The following is a 25,922-nucleotide window of genomic DNA, read 5'->3' as shown; positions in this document are numbered from 1 at the left end:
AAGGCAAAATACCTCCTGCGGGGAGGGGGGCTGGGCACACATCACGACAAGAGAGACCAAAAGACAACGACATAGCAAGGCAATGGGATGGCGAGAAAGAAAGAAATATGGACAAATACACAAGATAAATGCAATTAGCACTATGATTTTATGAGAACGTATTTTTAAACTTCCAATTTTAATATAAAATCAGTTTTATTGTCGGAATATACTGACGTCCTCTACAGTTCCACCTACGACCATAGTTATCTCTCCCTCATTTGCATAGCAATGGGACCGCGCTAACTTCAATGTGTATTACTAATGTTATTGTATGTGTATGTTATTATTACATGACACATTTGACTTAAAAAGTTATTCATAAAGTGTGATATAATGACTAAATGATCATTGTTTACGTTAAATGTTGAGTAACGCGGAGAATTGTAATTTAGTCGGGGTCATTTTACCTGCTTAATCTGTCAGATGGACCAATCGGAGAAAGCCACTCCCTCCCATCTCCTTTTATACATTGGAGGCTATACAGACAGGTGTTAATCACATTTCTTTTAGAGCGGCATCATGGCTTCATTAGCCAGCTAAACATATTTACAGTATTTGAATAAAGGGAGGGTTATCTGACGGTTCATCTATAACAGTTAAGCGTCATAAGTTTGATTGTCATTAGTTTAACTCAAGTAATGAAAAATACACATATTTTCGACAAAAAATAAGTTATGGATACGACGGGAGGAGGCGAAAAATAAGAACCCCAAGAAGTCTGAGGGCTTACAAAAGGCTGGTTGAAGCACAGAACGATACCGCCAACATGACGAAGCGGGAGGTGAAACGAGAGGTGTGCAAAGTCCTGAGGTCGCTAGCGGTAGAGAACAACAACGTGGACATCGATGTCCCCATGGAGGAGCACTGTTTCTCTATGAACTTTAGTAAGAACGAGAACCTCGAGGAGCATGCCATGGTTATGGCACCACGTTACAGTCTGTTGCGAGAGGTCGGAAGGGGCAGCTATGGGGTCGTGTTCGAGGCAATTGCACGGAGGACAGGGGCAAGGGTAGCGGTTAAAAAACTCCAGTGTAACGCTCCTGAAAATGTGGAACTCGCTCTGTCAGAATTCTGGGCTTTGGCAAGCCTGGAGAAGAAGCACGAGAATGTGGTGCAGCTCGAGGAATGTGTGCTACAAAGGAATGGAATGGCCCAGAAAATGAGTCATGGAAATAAAAGGTCAAAACAATACCTGCGGTTGGTGGAAACTTCGCTAAAAGGTACCTTTTTAGCTCATTTTTATCTCGATGAAATCCAGTGCCTGATTGGTTCTTGCTGTCACTCTTTAGTAGCTACTATAACTACCTAGATTGAAACGGTAAAATGGCTTGCTAAATTAGCCCGCTGTGATCAGTACAAAGCAGGCCAATCAAAATAAAAAATGTCCTTATTAACTTTGCTACTAACTCAGTGTTTGACCCATTGTTTGCAAAAAGGAGGCACATTTTTCCAAGTTGCTGATCAGCACATACAAACGAGGTAGATACGCGAAATAAACATACACTTAAAAAAAAACAAAAAAAAAACGAATATAGCATTGTGTAACATGTTATGTTACCTATTGTTTATATTTGGTAACTGTGAATGGCAAACAGAATATATGGGCAGTTATTAGAATAATTTTAATTAGTCACGTGTACATGGTTGCAGACGTAATGATAGGGTACAGGGAAATTCTTGCATTCTGAACTCTGGCAATGTAGGACAAAGTGAAAAAACAATAACAATAGAAATAATATATACACATGAACAGCTGTGGCAATGATAAATGTAAATTGGGGGTGGGGGCAGGGTAAATCATGCGCTATAGGCACAGTGTGCTATTCCCAGTTTGAGGGAACAGCCCTACTGGGATTTGAGAACAGTGTTGTAGTTGGCCATCAGTAAACCCTTTCTTGGTTGGCTGCAAATTTGCAAACATGACTGAATCAAGCAATCTATTTTTTTTGCAATTGATGGTATTAACCCAAGCTATTGCCTCTTACTTATTATATTTCTATTAGTATGAAATGTACGTCACTTGACCTTTTTTCCCTTGTCAAGCTTATTTGAGCTTAGTGTGAAATATGTCAATATTAATTAGGATTGGATTGTTGTTTTGTTTTGAGACCCACAGATACTGCTGAATCTTTCTTTTAATCTCTAGGCTCACTGCTCAGAGCCTAGCCTCAGTACTGCCTTTGCTGGCTGTCTTTTTATAGTACGTTATGTAAGTGTCATTTCAGGCCATTTCTTTTGTCAACAAATTAAATATGAATCTTGACTTAACATAATTTTAGCCAATATGCATAATTTAAAAAAAACAAAAGGAGCTTCTCTAGTCTATATAGTCAACATTTTGATTAACATTTAATCATCAATATTTGTCACTTTTTGCACAGCTTTGAAAGCATGGTGTTTTGAATCCTAGAATGAATATACTGTATGGTGATCATCCTAAACTCAGCAAAAAAGAAACGTCCTCTCACTGTCAACAGCGTTTATTTTCAGCAAACTTAACAAGTTTAAATATTAGTATGAGCATAATAAGATACAACAACTGAGACATAAACTGAACAAGATCCACAGAAATGGAATAATGTGTCCCTGAACAAATGGCGGTCAAAATCAAAAGTAAGTCAGTATCTGGTGTGGCCACCAGCTGCATTACATACTGTAATGCATGTCCTCCTCATGGGCTGCACCAGATTTGCCAGTTCTTGCTGTGAGATATTATCCCACTCTTCCACCAAGGCACCTGCGAGTTCCCAGACATTTCTGGGGGAAATGGCCCTAGCCCTCACTCTCCAATCCAACAGGTCCGAGACGTTCTCAATGGGATTGAGATCTGGGCTTTTCGCTGGCCATGGCAGAACACTGACATTCCTGTCTTGCAGGAAATCACGCACAGAACGAGCAATATGGCTGGTGGCATTGTCATTCTGGAGGGTCATGTCAGGATGAGCCTGCAGGAAGGGTACCACATGGGGGAGGAGGATTTCTTCCCTGTAATGCACAGTGTTGAGATTGGCTGCAATGACAACAAGCTCAGTCCGATGATGCTGTGACACACCACCCCAGACCATGACGGACCTTCCACCTCCAAATCGATCCTGCTCCAGAGTACAGGCCTCTGCGTAACGCTCATTCCTTTGACAATAAACGTGAATCCGACCATCTCCCCTGGTGAGACAACCACGACTCTTCAGTGAAGATCACTTTTTGCCAGTCCCGTCTGGTCCAGCGACAGTGGGTTTATGCCCGTAGGCGACGTTGTTGGTGGTAATGTCTGGTGAGGACCTGCCTTACAACAGGCCTACAAGCAGTCAGTCCAGCCTCTCTCAGCCTATTGCGGACAGTCTGAGCACTGATGGAGGGATTGTGCGTTCCTGGTGTAACTCGGGCAGATGTTGTTGCCGTCCTGTACCTGCCCCGCAGGTGTGATGTTAGGATGTACCGATCCTGTGCAGGTGTTGTTACATGTGGTCTGCCACTGCAAGGACGATCAGCTCTCTGTCCTGTCTCCCTGTAGCTCTGTCTTAGGCGTCTCACAGTACGGACTTTGCAATTTATTGCTCTGGCCACATCTGCAGTCCTTATGCCTCCGTGCAGCATGCCTAAGGCACGTTCACGCAGATGAGCAGTGAACCTGGGTATATTTATTTTGGTGTTTTTAGAGTCAGTAGAAAAAGGCCTCTTCAGTTTTCAAAACTGTGACCTTAATTGCCTACCGTCTGTAAGCAGTTAGTGTCTTAATGGCCGTTCCACAGGTCCATGTTCATTATTTTTTTAGGGTTCATTGAACAAGCAAGGAAAGTTTTTTTATTTTTTATTTTTTAACCCTTCACAATGAAGATCTGAAATTAATCTGTAAAAATCCAAATATCTTTGAAAGACAGGGTCCTGAAAAAGGGATGTTTCTTTTTTTTTTTTATCTGTGAAAGTTTGTTGGACAATAATGCTCAGCGAACACTTCAGCACTGTCTTAAAGCTTATTTCCTGCAATTCTACACATTTTGTCATGGGGTGCAAAGACTATTTAGCTTTTTTTTAATGCGCATTTTATTGCAATTCTAAATTTTGCAATGTCTAATATGTATTCATGTGATATTTGAGTGAGAAAAAATAACATCTAGTTATAAATAGCTCTAAGGTATGTAATGACTAACATGACAAGAGGAACTGATGATTCACTACCCAATTTCTTAATTGCACCCTGTGCATTCTACTATTACAACTTTCAAGAGTAATTAAAAAAAATACTGGGTGGGCACGACCCCCTGCCGACACCTAATTTGGGAACCACTTGCCAAGACAAGTTAACCCCTCTAGGGTATGTGGGACGCTAGCGTCCCATCTGGCCAACATCCAGTGAGATTGCAGAGCGCCAAATTCAAATATAGAAATGCTCATTATAAAAATTCAGAAAACAAAACATATTTTACATAGGATTAAAGATTAACTTCTTGTTAATCCAACCACGGTGTCAGATTTAGAAAATGCTTTTAGGCGAAAGCATACCTAGCCCAGAACATGCCTAGCCCAGAACATAGCCAGTTGACAAATTATTACAAACAGTAACCAGCCAAGCAGAAGCGTTACAAAAATCCCTTACATTTGATGATCTTCATATGGTCAGGTTATTTGTATTTTTGGCAACTTTTACATCACAATAGTCCTAAAGAAAATAATGTACTTTTTACTCCATACATTTTCCTTGATACCCAAAAGTAATCGTTACATTTTGACAGGAAAATGGTCCAATTCACACACTTATCAAGAGGTCATCCCTACTGCCTCTGATCGGGCAGACTCACTAAACACACATGCTTAGTTCATAAGTTATGTCTGAGTGTTACTGTGCCCTTGGCTATCTGTCAAAAAAAATAATGTGCTGTCTGGTTTGCTTAATAAGGAAGTTGAAATTATTTGCACTTTTACCTTTAATACTTAAGTACATTTTAGAAATTCCATTTACTTTTGACACTTAAGTATATTTTTTAATGAAATGCTTTTAGACTTTTACTTAAGTAGTATTTTACTGGATGGCTTTTACTTGAGTCATTTTCTATTAAGGTATCTTTACTTTTTCTGAAGTATGATAATTGAGTACTTTTTCCACCACTGGAAAAAAAAATATTTAATACATTACACCCTTATTCTAAAATTTAACAGAAAGGGGTCTGAATACTACTGAACTTGTCTTCTGCATTAAGACCTGCCAATAAAAATGAAGACACACAAATTACTAAAGAAGGAGCCGAGAGATCAATATAGCCTAACCAGAAGAAGAGAACCTGTTCCCGACCCTCCTGTTTCGGTTGCTCTCTGCTGCTGGCAGTACGCTCCTGAAGTTGCAGGTAATAGGCTACACCAGCGGTCGGCAACTTTTTAATTTAGAGTGCCAAGTTATCCTACCATTTCTACTGATCTGTGTGCCAGTTATGATTTTCATATGTACATTTTTGTGGAACAGTTTAATTTCACTTACAATAGTCTTCATATCTCAAAATCAATGTCATGTGGTGAATCAACATTTGAAATGAAAATGATATAAATCTGGAAGTTACTTCTATTGCTAATATGTAAAAATAGCCTACATAAAGCCAACAAACATTGCAGCCTGCCGGTAGAAAATATCCTGATGAAAATAAATATCCTATAAATCACATTGGCTATGCGTGGCCTGTCTGCAAGGAACTTGAAACATTGTATCAACTATTGCATTAACTTGGTCTGACCCGACGCTCGTGCTAGCAAACTTACAAGTTTGTATAAAATATTCTGCAGCGCTAGTTTCCCCTGCAATTTCTGATTTGTCTTATCAGATCCCCAAATGGGCACACTTATAGACCAACATTTGCCCGAAGGCCTGGTAGACTAGGCCTACTTCTATATGCGTAAACCAGGTGTGTTCTTCCTCAAGATTGACAGGAGCGCTCCAAACAAAAGACAATTCAATAATTGACAACTAGTAAATGGAATGAAATAAACCAACTAGTTTTTTCTCACAAGTGTAGCCTAGGTTGTGTCCAACTACTACAATGACAACTACTACAATGACAACGGTAAGACCGTCATCGTGGTAGTAATAATAATGTTTTCAATATATTTATTAACAGAAATGACCCTAACCAAACAAACATTGAAATTCTGGGAACGTTGTGGGGCACAGACAGATTAGCTGTGCTCTTTGGACACAGTCCCATAGACCCTAGCCAAGATCTGTGCGTTGATGATTGCGCTGTTGCACACAGCCCAGCCCATGTTAATGTGTGTAGATAGCTTGCCACAGTTTATTTGAGAAACAAGTCCCGTTTGTTTTCATAGCCATCGCTGCACATGTGGAAAGGGGGACAGTGTTTCCCATATTCTTTTAGCAGCGGCAGGCCGCCGACGCTAAGTCATTGCCGACTGTCCAAAATATGTACTTACATTTTAACAAATATATAATTGGGATGCTAAAATGTTTTCAGTGCAACCTTAAACGACTAAAACCTGATATAAAGTATGTAGAAAAGATAAAGGAGCTAGACAGAATCTAAAATTCAAAACATGGCATGGAGCCTCCATTGATTTTATAATGTTTGAGGCACACGGATGACATGTCATGGCAAAATGCGTAGAATTGCAGGAAATTGTCTTTAAAACATCCAGATTTAGTCTGCGGCCAAGATGACAGCCTTTAAGATTGGCGAGGTTCCATTGGTTTTGCCACTCTTAAATGTTGTTTTGTCTGTCTCTTTCCCTAGGTGAGCGAATTCTGGGCTACCCGGAGGAGCCGTGCTACCTATGGTTCATCATGGAGTTCTGCGAAGGCGGGGACCTGAACCAGTACATCCTTTCGCGACGGCCTGATCCGCGCACCAACAAGAGCTTCATGCGCCAGCTGACCAGTGCCGTGGCCTTCCTGCACCAGAACAACATTGTGCACCGCGACCTCAAGCCCGACAACATCCTCATCTCCCAGAAGTCAGGGTTGCCTGTCCTCAAAGTGGCTGACTTCGGCCTCAGCAAGGTCTGCGCAGGCTTGGGCAAAGATGGCAATGAGCACCCCAAAGCTGGAGGCGACAGAAACAACGTGAACAAGTTCTGGTTGTCGTCAACATGTGGCTCAGACTTCTTCATGGCGCCCGAGGTGTGGGAGGGCCACTACACGGCCAAGGCTGACATCTTTGCCCTGGGAATCATCATCTGGGCCATGCTGGAGCGGATCACCTTCATCGACGCCGAGTCCAAGCGTGAGCTGTTGGGCACCTACGTGCGCCGGGGCACTGAGATTGTGCCAGTGGGTGAGGCGCTCCTGGGGAACCCCAAGATGGTGCTCCACATCCCGCAGAAGACACGCAGCACCATGTCTGAGGGGGTAAAGAAGCTTCTGCAGGACATGCTTGCGGTCAACCCCCTGGACCGGCCCGACGCCTTCCAACTGGAGGTGCTGGTGAACCTAGTCACGTGTGCTGCGTGACACCGCTCCCCTCCCATTCCCCTTTCTAAACCATGGCCAGTCTGCTTTTTTACCAGGTAGGTTTTCCTCACATGGTGAGGACACCACATGTGGGTTGTTCCATAAGATTTCAATCACTTTCTGACTGGACCCCTTTTGATTTGAACAAGACCTTTCATACATGTTTGCTTGGGCTGTGACGATCACTATTTTTTTCCCATGGCAAATATGAAACCACGACGGAGACCCGAGTCTTTGGACCTTTTAAAAATTGCTGTATGTAAAACGTGTGCTATAGCCTGGAAAATGAATGCCTAAATCTAATCAAATTGTGTTGGTCACATGCAGATGTTAATGCGATTGCGGCGAAATGCTTGTGCTTCTAGTTCCGACAGTGCAGAAATGTCAAACAAGTAATCTAATTCCCCAACAACTACCTAATCCACAAAAATCTAAAGGGATGCAATAAGAATATGTACATATAAATATATGGATGAGTGATGGCCGAGTGGCATAGGCAAGGTGCAATAGATGGAATAAGGTACAGTATATACAGTTGAAGTCGGAAGTTTACATACACCTTAGCCAAATACATTTAAACTCAGTTTTTCACAATTCCTGACATTTAATCCTAGTACAAATTCCCTCTCTTAGTTCAGTTAGGATCACCACTTTATTTTAAGAATGTGAAATGTCAGAATAATAGAGAATGATTTCAGCTTTTATTTCTTTCATCACATTCCCAGTGGGTCGGAAGTTCACATACACTCAATTAGTATTTGGTAGCATTGCCTTCTAAGTTGTTTATCTTGAGTCAAATGCTTCAGGCAGCCTTCCACAAGATTTCAAAAAGTTGGGTGAATTTTGGCCAATTCCTCCGGACAGGGCTGGTGCAACTGAGTCAGGTTTGTAGGCCTCCTTGCTCGCACACACTTTCACTTCTGCCCAGAAATGTTCTATGGATTTGAGGTAAGGGGTTTGTGATGGCCACTCCAATATCTTGACTTTGTTGTCCTTAAGCCATTTTGCCACAACTTTGGAAGTATTCTTGGGGTCATTGTTCATTTGGAAGAACCATTTGTGACCAAGATTTAACTTCCGGACGGATGTCTTGAGATGTTGCTTCAATATATCCACCTAATTTTCCGTCCTCATGATGCCATCTATTTTGTGAAGTGCACCAGTCCCTCCTGCAGCAAAGCACCCCCACAACATGATGTTGCCACCCCCGTGCTTCACGGTTGGGACGGTGTTCCTCGGCTTGCAAGCCTCCCCCTTTTTACTCCAAACATAACAATGGTCATTATGGCCAAACAGTTCTATATTTGTTTCATCAGACCAGAGGACATTTCTCCAAAAAGTACGTTCTTTGTCTGCATGTGCAGTTGCAAACCGTAGTCTGGCTTTTTTTTATGCCGGTTTTGGAGCAGTGGCTTCTTCCTTGCTGAGCGGCCTTTCAGGTTATGTGGATATCGGACTCGTTTTACTGTGAATATAGATACTTTTGTACCCGTTTCCTCCAGCATCTACACAAGGTCCTTTGCTGTTGTTCTGGGATTGATTTTCACCTTTCACACCAAAGTATGTTCATCTCTAGGAGACAGAACGCATCTCCGTCCTGAGCGGTATGATGGCTGTGTTTATACCTGCATACTGTTTGTACAGATGAACATGGTACCTTCAGGCATTTGGACATTTCTCCCAAGGATGAACCAGACTTGTGGAGGTCTACCATTTTTTTTCTGAGGTCTTGGCTGATTTTGATTTTCCCATGATGTCAAGTAAAGCGGCACTAAGTTTGAAGGTAGGCCTTGAAATACATCCACAGGTACACCTCCAATAGGCTAATTTACATAATTTTTGTCAATCGGAAGCTTCAAAAGCCATGACATAATTTCCCACGCTGTTTAAAGGCACAATCAACTTAGTGTATTTAAACTTCTTACCCACTGGAATTGTGATACAGTGAAATATTTGTCTGTAAACAATTGTTGGAAAAATCACTTGTCATGCACAAAGTAATGTCCTAACCGACTTGCTGAAACTACAGTTTGTTAACAAGGCATTTGTGGAGTGGTTGTAAAACAAGTTTTAATGACTCCAATCCCTGTACGTATGAGATGAGTAATGTAAGATATGTGAACATTAAAGTGGTTAGTTCAAAGTGATGAGTGAGTCTATGTAGGCAGCAGCTTGTCTGAGTTAGTGATGGCTGTTTAGCAGCAGTCTGATGGCCTTGAGATAGAAGCTGTTTTTCAGTCTCTCGGTCCCTGCTTTGATGCACATGTACTGACCTTGCCTTCTGGATGATAGCGGGGTGAACAGGCAGTGGCTCGGGTGGTTGTTATCCTTGATCGTTTTGGCCTTCCTGTGACATCAGGTGGTGTAGGTGTTCTGGAGGGAAGGTAGTTTGTCCCAGGTGATGCGTTGTGCAGACCGCACCACCCTACTAGATGATTGAGTTGCAGGCGTGCTTGGCCACACAGTCATGGGTGAACAGGGAGTACAAGAGGGGGCTGAGCACTCACCCTTGTGGGGCCCCAGTTTTGAGGTATTGTTTCCTACCTTCACCACCTGGGGTCGGCACTTCAGAAAGTCCAGGACTCAATTGCACAAGGTGGGTTTGAGGCCCAGGGCCTCCATCTTTTAATGATGAGCTTGGAGGGTACTATGGTGTTAAATTCTGAGCTGTAGTCAATGAACAGCATTCTTACATTAGGTATTCCTCTTTTCCAGATGGGACAGGGCAGGGTGCAGTGTGATTGCGATTGCATCGTCTGTGGACCTGTTTGGGTGGTATGCAAATTGAAGTGGGTCTAGGGTGGCAGGTAAGGTGGAGGTGATAGGGATGCAGTTTTGGCCGGCAGCCTTGCGAGGGTTAGCTCGTTTAACTGTCATGTATACGTCGGCCACGGAGAAGGAGAGGGGGGTCCCCGTGGTCCTTGTTAGCGGGCCGTGTCGGTTGCACTGTGTTATCCTCAAAGCGGGCGAATGTGTTTAATTTGTCTGGAAGCAATACGTCAGTGTCTGTGACATGGCTGGTTTTCTTTTTGTAATCTGTGATATCCTGTAGACCCTGCCACATATGTTTCTTGTCTGAGCTGTTGAATTGCAACTCCACTTTGTCCCTATACCAACATTTCGCTAGATTTCCTTGCGGAGGGAATAACTACACTGTTTATATTCGGCCATATTCCCAATCCTCTTTCCATGGTTAAATGCGGTGGGTCACACTTTCATTTTTGTGCAAATGCTGCCATCTGTGGTTTTTGGTCTGGGTAGGTTCTGTGTTCCGGAGTTCTAAATTGAGCAGCTGCTGAAAAATGAGCTCCTGTATATATTGAGATTTAAATGTTTTTTTAGAGTGAAGTACATCGAAAAAATCAAGAGAGAACTGCAAGACTCAATAGAAGACAAAACAAGGAAACCAAAAAAGACAGGCTTTTGAAAAATTAACTATTTTTCATAAAATTGTACAGTTATCTTAGCTATCTGAATTGCTAGCAGAATTGTTTACTTGTTGCTAAGCAGTTGCTAGGGACTCTCCTGGAAGAAGCTAGCTAGCTTACAAAGAATAACAACAAAAATATCTAGTTAACAGAAGAAAGGAAGACAAAATAAGGACAAAAGAAGGACAGAAGAAAAAGGAAAAGAAAGAGGACAACAAAGTGAAACAGTCAGCACTTCTATTGCAACTTCGTATTTCGTCGTCCTAACGTAGTCTACACTGCTATCTGCCCAGCAGCTAGCCAGCTAGCAAACGTCCACCGTCTACCGAATAGCAGCACTGTAGAAACTATTACACTCAACTGAACGACTTGATTAGTGTAGTGTTAGCTAGCTACATAGTTGTCTTTGCTGTCTTCGTATCCAAGATAATTGTGTAGTTTAGAGCGTGTAGTCTTAGAGTGATTATCTTAATTTACCGAGGTTAGCTAGCCAGCTATTTGTCGTCCTTAACGTAGGAGACACTGCTAGCTAGCCAACAGCTAGCCAACGTCTACTGAATAGAACTTCCGCACTCAACAAATCGCTCCACAGGTAGTATCACATTTTCATTTCATTTCATTACAGCACAACGGTTTGATCGTAGCTAGCTACATAGCTAGCTACATAGCCGTCTGTGTATCAAAGATAATTGTGTAGTCTAGAGCGATTTTCTAGGTTAGCTAGCCAGCTATTGTCGTTCTTTTAACGCAACGTAACGTAATCAACACTGCTAGCTAGCCAGCTAGCCCCCGAATAGCAGCACTGTAGAAACTATTACACTCAACGGACGACTTGATTAGTGTAGTGTCAACAACGCAGCCACTGCCAGCTAGCCTACAAAGTCAACAACACAGCCACTGCCAGCTAGCCTACTTCAGCAGTACTGTATCATTTTAATCATTTTAGTCAATAAGATTCTTGCTACGTAAGCTTAACTTTCTGAACATTCGAGACGTGTAGTCCACTTGTCATTCCAATCTCCTTGCATTAGCGTAGCCTCTTCTGTAGCCTATCAACTATGTGTCTGTCTATCCCTGTTATCTCCTCTCTGCACAGACCATACAAACGTCCACACCGCGTGGCCGCGGCCACCCTAATCTGGTGGTCCCAGCGCGCACGACCCACGTGGAGTTCCAGGTCTCCGGTAGCCTCTGGAACTGCCGATCTGCGGCCAACAAGGCAGAGTTCATCTCAGCCTATGCCTCCCTCCAGTCCTCGACTTCTTGGCACTGACGGAAACATGGATCACCACAGATAACACTGCTATTCCTACTGCTCTCTCTTCGTCCGCCCACGTGTTCTCGCACACCCCGAGAGCTTCTGGTCAGCGGGGTGGTGGCACCGGGATCCTCATCTCTCCCAAGTGGTCATTCTCTCTTTCTCCCCTTACCCATCTGTCTATCGCCTCCTTTGAATTTCATGCTGTCACAGTTACCAGCCCTTTCAAGCTTAACATCCTTATCATTTATCGCCCTCCAGGTCCCCTCGGAGAGTTCATCAATGAACTTGATGTCTTGATAAGCTCCTTTCCTGAGGACGGCTCACCTCTCACAGTTCTGGGCGACTTTAACCTCCCCACGTCTACCTTTGACTCATTCCTCTCTGCCTCCTTCTTTCCACTCCTTTCCTCTTTGACCTCACCCTCTCACCTTCCCCCTACTCACAAGGCAGGCAATACGCTCGACCTCATCTTTACTAGATGCTGTTCTTCCACTAACCTCATTGCAACTCCCTCCAAGTCTCCGACCACTACCTTGTATCCTTTTCCCTCTCGCTCTCATCCAACACTTCCCACACTGCCCCTACTCGGATGGTATCGCGCCGTCCCAACCTTCGCTCTCTCTCCCCGCTACTCTCTCCTCTTCCATCCTATCTCTTCCCTCTGCTCAAACCTTCTCCAACCTATCTCCTGATTCTGCCTCCTCAACCCTCCTCTCTTCCCTTTCTGCATCCTTTGACTCTCTATGTCCCCTATCTTCCAGGCCGGCTCGGTCCCCCCTCCCGCTCCGTGGCTCGACGACTCATTGCGAGCTCACAGAACAGGGCTCCGGGCAGCCGAGCGGAAATGGAGGAAAACTCGCCTCCCTGCGGACCTGGCATCCTTTCACTCCCTCCTCTCTACATTTTCCTCCTCTGTCTCTGCTGCTAAAGCCACTTTCTACCACTCTAAATTCCAAGCATCTGCCTCTAACCCTAGGAAGCTCTTTGCCACCTTCTCCTCCCTCCTGAATCCTCCTCCCCTCCCCCTCCTCCCTCTCTGCAGATGACTTCGTCAACCATTTTGAAAAGAAGGTCGACGACATCCGATCCTCGTTTGCTAAGTCAAACGACACCGCTGGTTCTGCTCACACTGCCCTACCCTGTGCTCTGACCTCTTTCTCCCCCTCTCTCCAGATGAAATCTCGCGTCTTGTGACGGCCGGCCGCCCAACAACCTGCCCGCTCGACCCTATCCCCTCCTCTCTTCTCCAGACCATTTCCGGAGACCTTCTCCCTTACCTCACCTCGCTCATCAACTCATCCCTGACCGCTGGCTACGTCCCTTCCGTCTTCAAGAGAGCGAGAGTTGCACCCCTTCTGAAAAAACCTACACTCGATCCCTCCGATGTCAACAACTACAGACCAGTATCCCTTCTTTCTTTTCTCTCCAAAACTCTTGAACGTGCCGTCCTTGGCCAGCTCTCCCGCTATCTCTCTCAGAATGACCTTCTTGATCCAAATCAGTCAGGTTTCAAGACTAGTCATTCAACTGAGACTGCTCTTCTCTGTATCACGGAGGCGCTCCGCACTGCTAAAGCTAACTCTCTCTCCTCTGCTCTCATCCTTCTAGACCTATCGGCTGCCTTCGATACTGTGAACCATCAGATCCTCCTCTCCACCCTCTCCGAGTTGGGCATCTCCGGCGCGGCCCACGCTTGGATTGCGTCCTATCTGACAGGTCGCTCCTACCAGGTGGCGTGGCGAGAATCTGTCTCCTCACCACGCGCTCTCACCACTGGTGTCCCCCAGGGCTCTGTTCTAGGCCCTCTCCTATTCTCGCTATACACCAAGTCACTTGGCTCTGTCATAACCTCACATGGTCTCTCCTATCATTGCTATGCAGACGACACACAATTAATCTCTCCTTTCCCCCTTCTGATGACCAGGTGGCTAATCGCATCTCTGCATGTCTGGCAGACATATCAGTGTGGATGACGGATCACCACCTCAAGCTGAACCTCGGCAAGACGGAGCTGCTCTTCCTCCCGGGGAAGGACTGCCCGTTCCATGATCTCGCCATCACGGTTGACAACTCCATTGTGTCCTCCTCCCAGAGCGCTAAGAACCTTGGCGTGATCCTGGACAACACCCTGTCGTTCTCAACTAACATCAAGGCGGTGGCCCGTTCCTGTAGGTTCATGCTCTACAACATCCGCAGAGTACGACCCTGCCTCACACAGGAAGCGGCGCAGGTCCTAATCCAGGCACTTGTCATCTCCCGTCTGGATTACTGCAACTCGCTGTTGGCTGGGCTCCCTGCCTGTGCCATTAAACCCCTACAACTCATCCAGAACGCCGCAGCCCGTCTGGTGTTCAACCTTCCCAAGTTCTCTCACGTCACCCCGCTCCTCCGCTCTCTCCACTGGCTTCCAGTTGAAGCTCGCATCCGCTACAAGACCATGGTGCTTGCCTACGGAGCTGTGAGGGGAACGGCACCTCAGTACCTCCAGGCTCTGATCAGGCCCTACACCCAAACAATGGCACTGCGTTCATCCACCTCTGGCCTGCTCGCCTCCCTACCACTGAGGAAGTACAGTTCCCGCTCAGCCCAGTCAAAACTGTTCGCTGCTCTGGCTCCCCAATGGTGGAACACACCCCCTCACGACGCCAGGACAGCGGAGTCAATCACCACCTTCCGGAGACACCTGAAACCCCACCTCTTTAAGGAATACCTAGGATAGGATAAAGTAATCCTTCTCACCCCCCTTAAAAGATTTAGATGCACTATTGTAAAGTGGCTGTTCCACTGGATGTCATAAGGTGAATGCACCAATTTGTAAGTCGCTCTGGATAAGAGCGTCTGCTAAATGACTTAAATGTAAATGTTTTATTAGTCACAGTGGGCACAACATGTCCAATGCACTTACGGTATGAGCGAGATGGAGTAGTGGTTGGATTTGCCGATGGGAGGGCGAGGGAAGGCTGTGTATCCCTCGCGGAAGTCAGAGTAGCAGGGGTCCAGTGTATTGCCCGTGCTGCAATCAATATGCTGTTAGTTTTAGGTAGCCTTGTTCTCAAATTTGCTTTGTTAAAATCTCCAACTACAATAAATGCTGCCTCAGGATATATTGTTTACAAAGAGTCCAGTGAAGTTCCTTGAGGGCCGTCGTGGTATCTGCTTGAGGAGGTATATACACTGCGACGATAACTGAAGATAATTCTTGGGAGATAATATGGTCCGTATTTGATTAAGTAATTCTAGGTCAGGTGAACAGAAGGACTTGAGAGCCTGTATGTTATGGTTACACCATGAGTCATTAATCATGAATACTCCCGATTTAAAGGTGACTCTGGATGACAACATACTGATGTTTATTTACAACATTAAGGCTGTTTTCCTGAAGAAGTTAAATTCACTCTGTGTTTTGTTTCCTTGCCATGATACTAACGAGTATTGCAATACTGGTCTCATCCTGGTCCTAATGTTTGCCCAAGTAACTTTTTGGACCTGAATGCCAAAACATAGAGGTGCTCGAAGTTGACCCATTTTCCATACCACACGCTACCATGGCATATCCATGTCTTCATCACTGAAATGGATAAACGTAGAATTTTATATACTTTGAAAGCTTACAAACAGGGTTGTCAAACTATTCTATGATTTCTTGAAATAAATTAAGTTTAACGTCATTGATCTTAAAACGAGTAAAGTCATATTTGTCTCATTTTCACAAATGTTGTAGTTTAGACCCTATTTTACATAATCTGAAGTGTTTGTTGTGCCCGTCATCGGTTGAGAGACACTATATTCAGGGTGGGTGTCATTCTGATCATAGAAATTGAATTTATAGGATGGACCTATCCCTTCAGACCCTTGCAATTTAGCAGATACGCATCAGATTATTGTTCTTCAATTAAACAGTGTGACAACCCTGTTTGTAAAGCTTTCAAATTTATATCAACCTCAACCGTTTATCTATTTCAGTGATGAAGACATGGATGTCTCATGGTAGGGTATGCAAAAGGGGTTAAGTTTGAGAACCTCAATCTCCTGAATGTTTTGGCATTCAGGTCTAAAAAGTATTTCTGAGAACTTCTACCATGGGCAAACATGAGGTATTCTCCTCACTGCCAGATTGACTTTAATCTGAGGTACTGTTTTTGACTCCGTAGAGGCTTTGGCCTCCCTTCTCTGTTCAGCCAGCCGATCAACAGTAGTAGAGGGACAACTAGGCTGGTAATGCCTTGACGCTCTGTCTGCCGTTTTCAAGTCCAGAGAGGTAACTCTGCTTGCTGGAGGCCCCTAGCTCAGTCTCTTACCACTCGTTGTTTGTCTGCTTATTCAGCCAATCCCTCACCCTCTTTCTCTGGCTTTAATCAAAACCATGCTACTTGCCCAGGGGCCAACATGTACCCTGTATAGTTGCCAGTACCAGTCCAAACTCCACCCCTCTCCTTTCTCTCTCTGGCCCACTTTTCATTCTTTCATAACACTGTCCTACTCTGACAGATCATTGCCTCAGGGGCCTTTTCGTTTAGCACTTTGTATGCCTGTAGATGAGCAGATCAGCTGGGCTCGTCACCTTTCCCAAGGCAAACCCAGCCCAGCCAAACCCTTCCTCCTCCTCTGTGTGAGAGATGGTGGTATCAGTTATCTGTAAACAAGCCCTATTACTCCTGGGCTAAGTTGAGTGACAGACTCCCTTTTGCCTTACCTGTCAGGTACACTCACATCACATGTTCACTTTTTCAACACCACGGCTTGGCCTGAACTCATTTCCCTGCAGACTATACCTTGTTCCTTCCTTAATCCTGTTTTTTTAATCATGACATATGTGAATTCCCTGGTAGGCTGATTAATTCCTTGTAGGGCATTGTGCCATGTCAGTCTTTGGGCTGGGATTGTCCTCACCTTGTTTTTCTAAGAGACTATTAAGACTTACCTCTCAGTGGATGACTCCCAGTGCCTTTGGTGGGGCGTAAGGCACGAGTGTTCAAAAAGTAGCCTTTTTGTTTTCTTTAAAATACTTGATCTGCGCCCACTCAAACTGACATATACTCCTGATGTGCTGATGCACCCTCTATAACCACTTGTTGCACCCTCTATAACCACTTGTTGCACCCTCTATAACCACTTGTTGCACCCTCTATAACCACTTGTTGCACCCTCTATAACCACTTGTTGCACCCTCTATAACCTCTATAACCACCTGTTGCACCCTCTACAACCACTGCTTATTATTTGACCCTGCTGGTCATCTATGATGATCTATCTACTCTTATCTCCATCAGGCACAGCCAGAAGAGGACCCCTCAGAGCCTCGCTCTTCTCTAGATGTCTTCCTAGGTTCCTGCCTTTTTGTAAAGAGTTTTTCCTAGCCACCGTGCTTTTACATCTGCACTGTCCAATCTGTCGCTCTGAGCCAGAGTGGGTGAATATGGCGAGTTAATGGAGGGTTACGGGGGGTTAATCCTGTGTTAAATACTAATCCTTTCACTGCTCAAGTTAGTGCAAGAAGATTATGCTTAACTTAAGGTGAGATCATCTCAGTCCAGTACCAACTCCACCAACCACTGCTGTGGCCATCGCTGTTGTTGTGCACACACTACACTTGTGCACTCTGAGAGCAGTACATGGTTAGTGTTAGCCTATGGTCCATGGTTAGTGTTAGCCTATGGTCCATGGTTAGTGTTAGCCTATGGTCCATGGTTAGTGTTAGCCTATGGTCCATGGTTAGTGTTAGCCTATGGTCAGTGTTAGCCTATGGTCCATGGTTAGTGTTAGCCTATGGTCCATGGTTAGTGTTGGCCTATGGTCCATGGTTGTGTTATGATCCATGGTTAGTGTTAGCCTATGATCCATGGTTAGTGTTAGCCTATGGTCCATGGTTAGTGTTAGCCTATGGTCCATGGTTAGTGTTAGCCTATGGTCCATGGTTAGTGTTAGCCTATGGTCCATGGTTAGTGTTAGCCTATGGTCCATGGTTAGTGTTAGCCTATGGTCCATGGTTAGTGTTAGCCTATGGTCCATGGTTAGTGTTAGCCTATGGTCCATGGTTAGTGTTAGCCTATGGTCCATGGTTAGTGTTAGCCTATGGTCCATGGTTAGTGTTAGCCTATGATCCATGGTTAGTGTTAGCCTATGATCCATGGTTAGTGTTAGCCTATGATCCATGGTTAGTGTTAGCCTATGATCCATGGTTAGTGTTAGCCTATGATCCATGGTTAGTGTTGGCCTATGGGCCATGGTTAGTGTTGGCCTATGGGCCATGGTTAGTGTTGGCCTATGGGCCATGGTTAGTGTTGGCCTATGGGCCATGGTTAGTGTTGGCCTATGGGCCATGGTTAGTGTTGGCCTATGGGCCATGGTTAGTGTTGGCCTATGGGCCATGGTTAGTGTTGGCCTATGGGCCATGGTTAGTGTTGGCCTATGGGCCATGGTTAGTGTTAGCGCCTCCCACCTCTGGATAGCAGCACAGACTTCAGCTGCCAGTCCGATGCAGGGTTCAGGAGCCCTCCACTTTTCCACTCTCCATTCTCCCTCCCTCGCTCCCCCACCCCTTTCCCACTGTTAGACAATGAGGCTGCTGCTCCTTCTCGGTGAGGGCTTACGGAGGCTCACTTTTGGAACATTTTGTCCTCTGTGTCTCTGCCAGCCTGTCTGCCTCTGTACCCAGATAAACCAGACCAATGTGCATTAGCTTTTGAAATGATGTTTTGACGATGTGAATACTGTAGTAGGATTTTGTATGAACTGGAGGATTTAGAGTGCACTGCACATGGTGCAAAGTAACATGTCACGTAAAAGGCTTGTCTAATGAATGTGTTTAAGTCTGTGACATCAACAAGGAGCACTGACTAGTGCTTTACATAAGTCTTTTTATGGGTCCCATACAGAGTCTAGTTCAAAACTGGCCCAGGGCACACGAGCAGAAGAACGTGTTGAAACTCACTCACACTCTCTGTACTATGGTCTCTATAGAAATGGTGTTTATGCAGTGGTTTGGCTGAACGGTACAGTATGTACTATATGTGTTCTGTGGGCGTGTCTTACTGTATGTATAGAGGCTTGTTATCAGGGGAACTGGTCGGGGAGTGGGAGGGTGGGGATGACAAGTCAGCAAAAGCTAATCACAATATTAGAGTTGACTGAGAAATGCCAGCAGGAGGGCACTTTTTCTTTATATTGGGTTTTGGGGGAGAAAAGGGTGGGTGTTGAAGGAGAGCATTTTGGATGACTTATGTAACGGGGTGTGTTTATCTGAGTAATAGGGGTTGTAAAAAATTATAAGAGACCCTTGTAATGAAAGGGCTTTCAAAGAAGCCTGCCTGAAACTTGGGTTAACAACCCAAATATACATTTGTGAGCTTCACAAGTCTTATGGAAAGTCAGGTTTCCATGAAAGCTGATAGTCGTAATACTAGGAAGTATGTTTTATTTTTTTATATATATATTTTTTTTTTGTGCACATCCACACACCTCGGCATTGTTCTTTGGCTATACACCCCCACCCCTTCTGCTGAGTCACTGTCATAACTGGAGGGCCTTCGCCTTTCTGCTCCTCTGCCCCCAGTCAAACAGCACGGTTGGCTGGTGATGTAATTGAATCTAATGGATCTGCTTTTGTACGCACCCCTCAGGGTCTCGTCTCACCCTGCCTTAGACACTGTCTATGTCACTGTCTGGTCGCCAGTGCTATGGCAGTGCAAGGGTTCTGTCTGGTTGCCAGTGCTATGGCAGTGCTAGGGTTCTGTCTGGTCGCCAGTGCTAGGGTTCTGTCTGGTCGCCAGTGCTATGGCAGTGCAAGGGTTCTGTCTGGTCACCAGTGCTATGACAGTGCTAGGGTTCTGTCTGGTCGCCAGTGCTATGGCAGTGCAAGGGTTCTGTCTGGTCACCAGTGCTATGGCAGTGCTAGGGTTCTGTCTGGTCGCCAGTGCTATGGCAGTGCAAGGGTTCTGTCTGGTCGCCAGTGCTATGGCAGTGCAAGGGTTCTGTCTGGTCGCCAGTGCTATGGCAGTGCTAGGGTTCTGTCTGGTCGCCAGTGCTATGGCAGTGCTAGGGTTCTGTCTGGTCGCCAGTGCTATGGCAGTGCTAGGGTTCTGTCTGGTCGCCAGTGCTATGGCAGTGCAAGGTTTCTGTCTGGTCGCCAGTGCTATGGCAGTGCTAGGGTTCTGTCTGGTCGCCAGTGCTAGGGTTCTGTCTGGTCGCCAGTGCTATGGCAGTGCTAGGGTTCTGTCTGGTCGCCAGTGCTATGGCAGTGCTAGGGTTCTGTCTGGTCGCCAGTGCTAGGGTTCTGTCTGGTCGCCAGTGCTAGGGTTCTGTCTGGTCGCCAGTGCTATGGCAGTGCTAGGGTTCTGTCTGGTCGCCAGTGCTATGGCAGTGCAAGGGTTCTGTCTGATCGGCAGTCCTATGGCAGTGCTAGGGTTCTGTCTGGTCGCCAGTGCTATGGCAGTGCTAGGGTTCTGTCTGGTCGCCAGTGCTATGGCAGTGCTAGGGTTCTGTCTGGTCGCCAGTGCTATGGCAGTGCTAGGGTTCTGCGTAGGCATAGAGTAGTGAGTCTCAACCGTATCATTGCTCTTTGGTGCCATGTTTGGTTTAAATCACTTTATTTATTTGATTTCTGGCGCTCTGTCTTTCAGCATTGTTCTTCTGATTGTGGTTGGAGCCTTTTAAACTCTAATTGATGGATGAGAGCTGCATGATCAGTTGTTGCGAAAAGCAGTTGAGCTTTCTCTCAAGGATGTTTTCCACTATGAACGTTTTAGATAAGCGTCACTGTGGTAGCTTCACTGAGAGTCTCAAAGATCCACATACTTTGCCAAAGCCATAAACCACCACTTTCCCACAAATCCTCAACTCACATTAATATTTAATCACTTAAGATGGGTGAATTACTTGAGGTGAGTTCCTCCCAAACCTGAAATCAAACACACAGGCACAGCTAACCTCAGTGTCAGTTTGGGCATTGCATAAGTTTGTCAGTTTCTCTGTTGTGCTTTCTGTTCCTTAAGCTCTATTTAATGCTTTTCTATGGTGCGGTTGTGGTTTGTACAGATCTAGTTATAACCGGTTTTGGTGAGGACCAGACTCCTCTGCTGGTTTTAATTGCTATGCTGAACGAGGCCTGCCTGCCTTTCTCTCTCCATCCCCCTCTCCCTTTCTCTGGAGAGGGTAAAGGCATCTGCATGCTTCCCAGCCGAAACTGTTCGAAAGAGTTTCTGCATATATTCACAAAATGTCACTTTTATTATTATTATTATTTTTTTTACTTCAGTAAGGGTTTTTTTGGTTGTTTGGGGCACATTTTTTTTTTCTTGATGCTAACCCGAAGTCTACGCCCCTTCGTCAGTGGTTGGTCAACAGTAGGGATTCTTCCGTAAAGTCTTGGTCATTCAACGGGAGACTACTCGTTTTCATGCACATTTCTTTTTTCATTTAGAAATACAGCACCTAACACCTTAGTTGTGTAATTTTACATCCAACTAAGATCTCCTTGGCAAAAACGTCAAACTTAATGACAGATTTCTTGAATTATTTCTTTAAGAAAGTGTATACTTGCTGCGGCATCTCAGAATGGACGGACAGTACTATTTCTGCTTCTCGTTTTTCAAGAGAATGTCCTTTTAAGCGAGTGCGACCATACTCATTCGGGTAGCCGCCAGCCGAACTGAAGCATTCTGACACCATAAGGGTGAAATGTTCTCTGGCACACCCTGTCATATATAATTACTGAACTTGTCTTGCAGTGGTGGGTGGACTGAGGCTTTTCAGCCTTTTCAAATGCAGGAGCATGATTTAATTCCAGTTAGTTGAGTATCTAAAGAGAAGCTTAAATGAGACGGGAACTTACTGGTTTATTAGAAAGTGACTCCTTCGAATTCCCATGTAATTCTATGGTGTAAAATCTAGCAGTCGACCTGTTGCTTGCTGCCCCGTTATTCGGCAGTGGAATCGAGGCATCAATATCCACAAACCCATGTTGGCATCTGCATTCTTAGGCCTACTTGCATAAATCATCATATTAATCTTTAATATAGTACAAGTGAAGTGCTTTCTGTGTAAAAGCTACACATTGTTCAGTGCTACCAAACCAAATTTACCACCGTTTATCAACTCTCTTGACACTCAGCCAGCGAGGGTAATGCAGTGGTTTGGTTAACACAACCACTCGTAAAAATATGAATGTTATTTTCCTAACCTCGAATGGTAAAGAGTTGCATGTATCCCGGACTTAGAGGAAGCCCTCCTCCCCCACGTCTCCACTGCAGATACCAGTCTCTACTGGTTTTAACAAGGTAGCCCTTTTGGGGAGCATGTTAAGCAACACTTAGTGGGATGGTTGAAGAATTACAGTGTGGCTCAGTTTCACCCTGCAGCACCTCTAGTTCATGTGATGTTTGCCTTGCTTCCTGCTGCAGGCACGGGCACTAGCAAACTGTGCACCCCTTTTTCCAGACCAACGACAATCAAACCAACAATAGGTTAGCTCATTTAAAACATTAGACTTTGGATTTGTTTGATTCAATTTGACGCTTTGTGTAAAAAAAGAGAAGGGGGGGTGGTTCAATTGGCTGCCTAAAATGGCAAAAGGTTGCAAGAGTCTTTGTAGTTATGCAATCTTGCATGTTGGAGTCGCGGTATGGGAAGCATGCTAGTGGCATGGGGGAGGTTGTTTCAGCAGTCTTTAAATGGCCCTGTGCTCAGAGTAGGTGTCTCCCACCCAGAGTCTGGACAGGACCTTTTAGCTGGCTCGTGTTCATTAGGCACTAAATGGAAGAAGACCCACTGGAACTGGTTGAACTTGTTCAATGAGAAACACAGGAAGGCCATAAAGATCATCAAGGACATCAACCACCCGAACCACTGCCTGTTCACCCCGCTATCATCCAGAAGGCGAGGTCAATACAGGTGCATCAAAGCTGGGACCGAGAGACTGAAAAACAGCTTCTATCTCAAGGCCATCAGACTGTTAAACAGCCACCACTAACATTGAGTGGCTGCTGCCAACACACTGTCATTGACACTGACCCAACTCCAGCCACTTTAATAATGGGAATTGATGGGAAATGATGTAAATATATCACTAGCCACTTTAAACAATGCTACCTTATATAATGTTACTTACCCTACATTATTCATCTCATATGCATACGTATATACTGTACTCTACATCATCGACTGCATCCTTATGTAATACATGTATCACTAGCCACTTTAACTATGCCACTTTGTTTACTTTGTCTACATACTCATCTCATATGTATATACTGTACTCTATACCATCTACTGTATGCTGCTCTGTACCATCACTCATTCATATATCCTTATGTACATATTCTTTATCCCCTTGCACTGTGTATAAGACAGTAGTTTTGGAATTGTTAGTTAGATTACTTGTTGGTTATCACTGCATTGTCGGAACTAGAAGCACAAGCATTTCGCTACACTCGCATTAACATCTGCTAACCATGTGTATGTGACAAATAAAATTTGATTTGATTTGACATCAGTTTTTTTGTTAAAACATTTGAAAGCATTTTCTGTTGCTTGCCCTAAGGACCGTGACCCTGGTTCATGGCAGCGTGCATCCTCCTCAACAAGCCTGCACATGACTTAGAATGGGAGGTGAAGTCGGCCACCACCGCCGAGCTTAAGAGCAATCAATAATGGCTGGCATTTAGCCTGTCCTTTAGCTGCTGAGAGCAGGGTTAACGAAGGGGCCCTTTTGCTTGAGGAACCTCAGGTGCTGCAGTGGTTGCTGCGTAAGAGGGGTGATTTAATGGGGTTGTGTCGACTGCCCCAGTGGAGACCACCGTAAATAATTTGTTGTAGTGAACCTGAGGGTATTTATACCATGAAACAATCAGTGACCTTAGACGTGTCCGTCGGGGTCGCATAATGAATCCCACCAATCATGCACAGCTGAATGGTCTTGCAAATTGGCACAATTATATAGGCTTCATTTTGTATGCACAGATATTGCTTGCTGGTTCAGTAAAATGCACTGGAGTTCCACAGTACACTAATAGCACTGCCTAAAGAAAATTGATGCTCATAACCTGTAAGCCTCTGTTTCATATTGGCTGACATTCACCCATCTTATTTTCTCCCCTCTCTCCAGATGTTTACTCACTCAATGTGGGATCCCAAGTCTGTACAGAGGTGGAAAAAGGGACTCTGATCATCTCTGAACTTTAAAACCTCTGTGATTGAGGTCAGCACTTCAAAAATCAGGACACCATCTTAGGAAAAGCTATGCAATCAAATTGTATGGAAAGTCAGGTTCGACATTCACCAATGTGTGATGATCAGCTATGCCAGAACACACCTTGCACACCTGGTTTGAAATGGCCTGAAGGAGTAATTAAGTTATGTTTATATTTGATGTGCTGGTCTTCAAAATACATTTTCTCAATGTTCTTTTTTCTTTGGTCCAGTTATGGACGGGTTCTTCCTTCTCCTCCAATGTTGACATGTGTTGTTGGATGGGGCCACAGGCTAGTATGGATGGATCTGTCATGTATGGACTGAGAGGCTAACATGTTGCACTGTGGACCCTCTATGCCAGAGGTTTAAAAAGTATTCCTAAAATGACGGATGATAATGATGTAGAAGAAGGGACTCAATTTCTATCATAGAATTTGTTCTCGGATGGACATGAACATTCTTATGATGGGATAAATGTCAGACATTTTGGTCAGGGAGTTGATCAACCATGGTTTGACAGTACTATGATATTATGAAAATAGAATTTAACTGCACTGCTGACAAACACAGTGCAGATGCAATAACGTATCTGCACTGTCTGTTTTATTAGCCAGACAGATTTAGACCACTTTTAAAGCATTTATGGAATAATTTAACTGCCAATAATTACCCTTGCCCACGCCCCACAAACAACAAACATTCTTCTCCAACCCCCCAGTGTAAAGGGGCAATTTATGTTTATTTATTTTCTTATGGCCGATAAAGCTGCTGTGTTGTTCAATGTACATGTAACCAGATCTGAAATCCCGACCTACAGTTGGTCATGCTCCCATGTAGGGAAATAGTTTGTGTTGTTGGTCTTGGCTAGCTTAATGTTCTGGTTAATAGCACTCACTCTATTTGTCACCTTTATTTCTTCAGGGAGTCGCACTGAGACAAAGGGCTCTTTACAGATGAGCCCTGAATTACATCAATTACAGAAAATACACATCAAAATGCGAGCAGAAAGACATTAAAAAACAAACTCAATCATCAGTGATGAGGTCTTCATGCAAGGTAATTGTTATGTAATGACATAAGGTCATGTGGCTGCTAGCATCGGCATGAAAAGGGGCTTGGGGGAAGCCCTACAATATTAAGTAGTGAGAACACTCAGGAGCAGGCAATGTTGAAAAGTCATCTTTAGACTTGTACTTTGCTTAAATTTAATTTTGTAATTGACTAAAACAAGCAGACAAAAATACATTTTTTGAAAAAGGCCCAAGTATTTGCTGTGAGCCAATGGGGTAACCTAGGTAACCACAGGTTGTTTTCCCCTCAGGCAGGCTGGGTTGTGATGTTCTATTCTAATAACAAATGGGTCTATTTAAGCAATACGGCACCTCAGGGGTTTGTGGTATATGGCCTATATACCACGGCTAAGGGCTGCTCTTAGTCGTAACGTGGAGTGCCTGAACACAGCCCTTAGCTGTGGTATACTGGCCATGTACCACAAACCCCTGAGGTGCCTTATTGCTATTATAAACTGTTTATCAATGTAATTAAAGCAGTAAAAATA

At 44.5% G+C, this 25,922-nt stretch overlaps 1 protein-coding gene across 1 annotated transcript; it reads left to right on the top strand.

Moving 5' to 3' along the window:
• Nucleotides 1–535: 535 nt before the first annotated feature.
• Nucleotides 536–25,151, top strand: LOC118360228 (serine/threonine-protein kinase 35-like). The gene is made up of 3 exons (XM_035739510.2): nucleotides 536–1,262; nucleotides 6,774–7,545; nucleotides 24,279–25,151. The coding sequence occupies exons 1-2, from the start codon at nucleotides 809–811 to the stop codon at nucleotides 7,487–7,489; spliced, it is 1,170 nt and encodes a 389-aa protein (XP_035595403.1). The 5' UTR covers nucleotides 536–808; the 3' UTR covers nucleotides 7,490–7,545; nucleotides 24,279–25,151.
• The last annotated feature ends 771 nt before the right edge of the window (nucleotides 25,152–25,922 follow it).

Source organism: Oncorhynchus keta, chromosome 27 (assembly GCF_023373465.1).
Source record: "Oncorhynchus keta strain PuntledgeMale-10-30-2019 chromosome 27, Oket_V2, whole genome shotgun sequence".
Taxonomy (NCBI): domain Eukaryota; kingdom Metazoa; phylum Chordata; class Actinopteri; order Salmoniformes; family Salmonidae; genus Oncorhynchus; species Oncorhynchus keta.
This window is presented reverse-complemented; position numbering and strand designations above follow the sequence as displayed.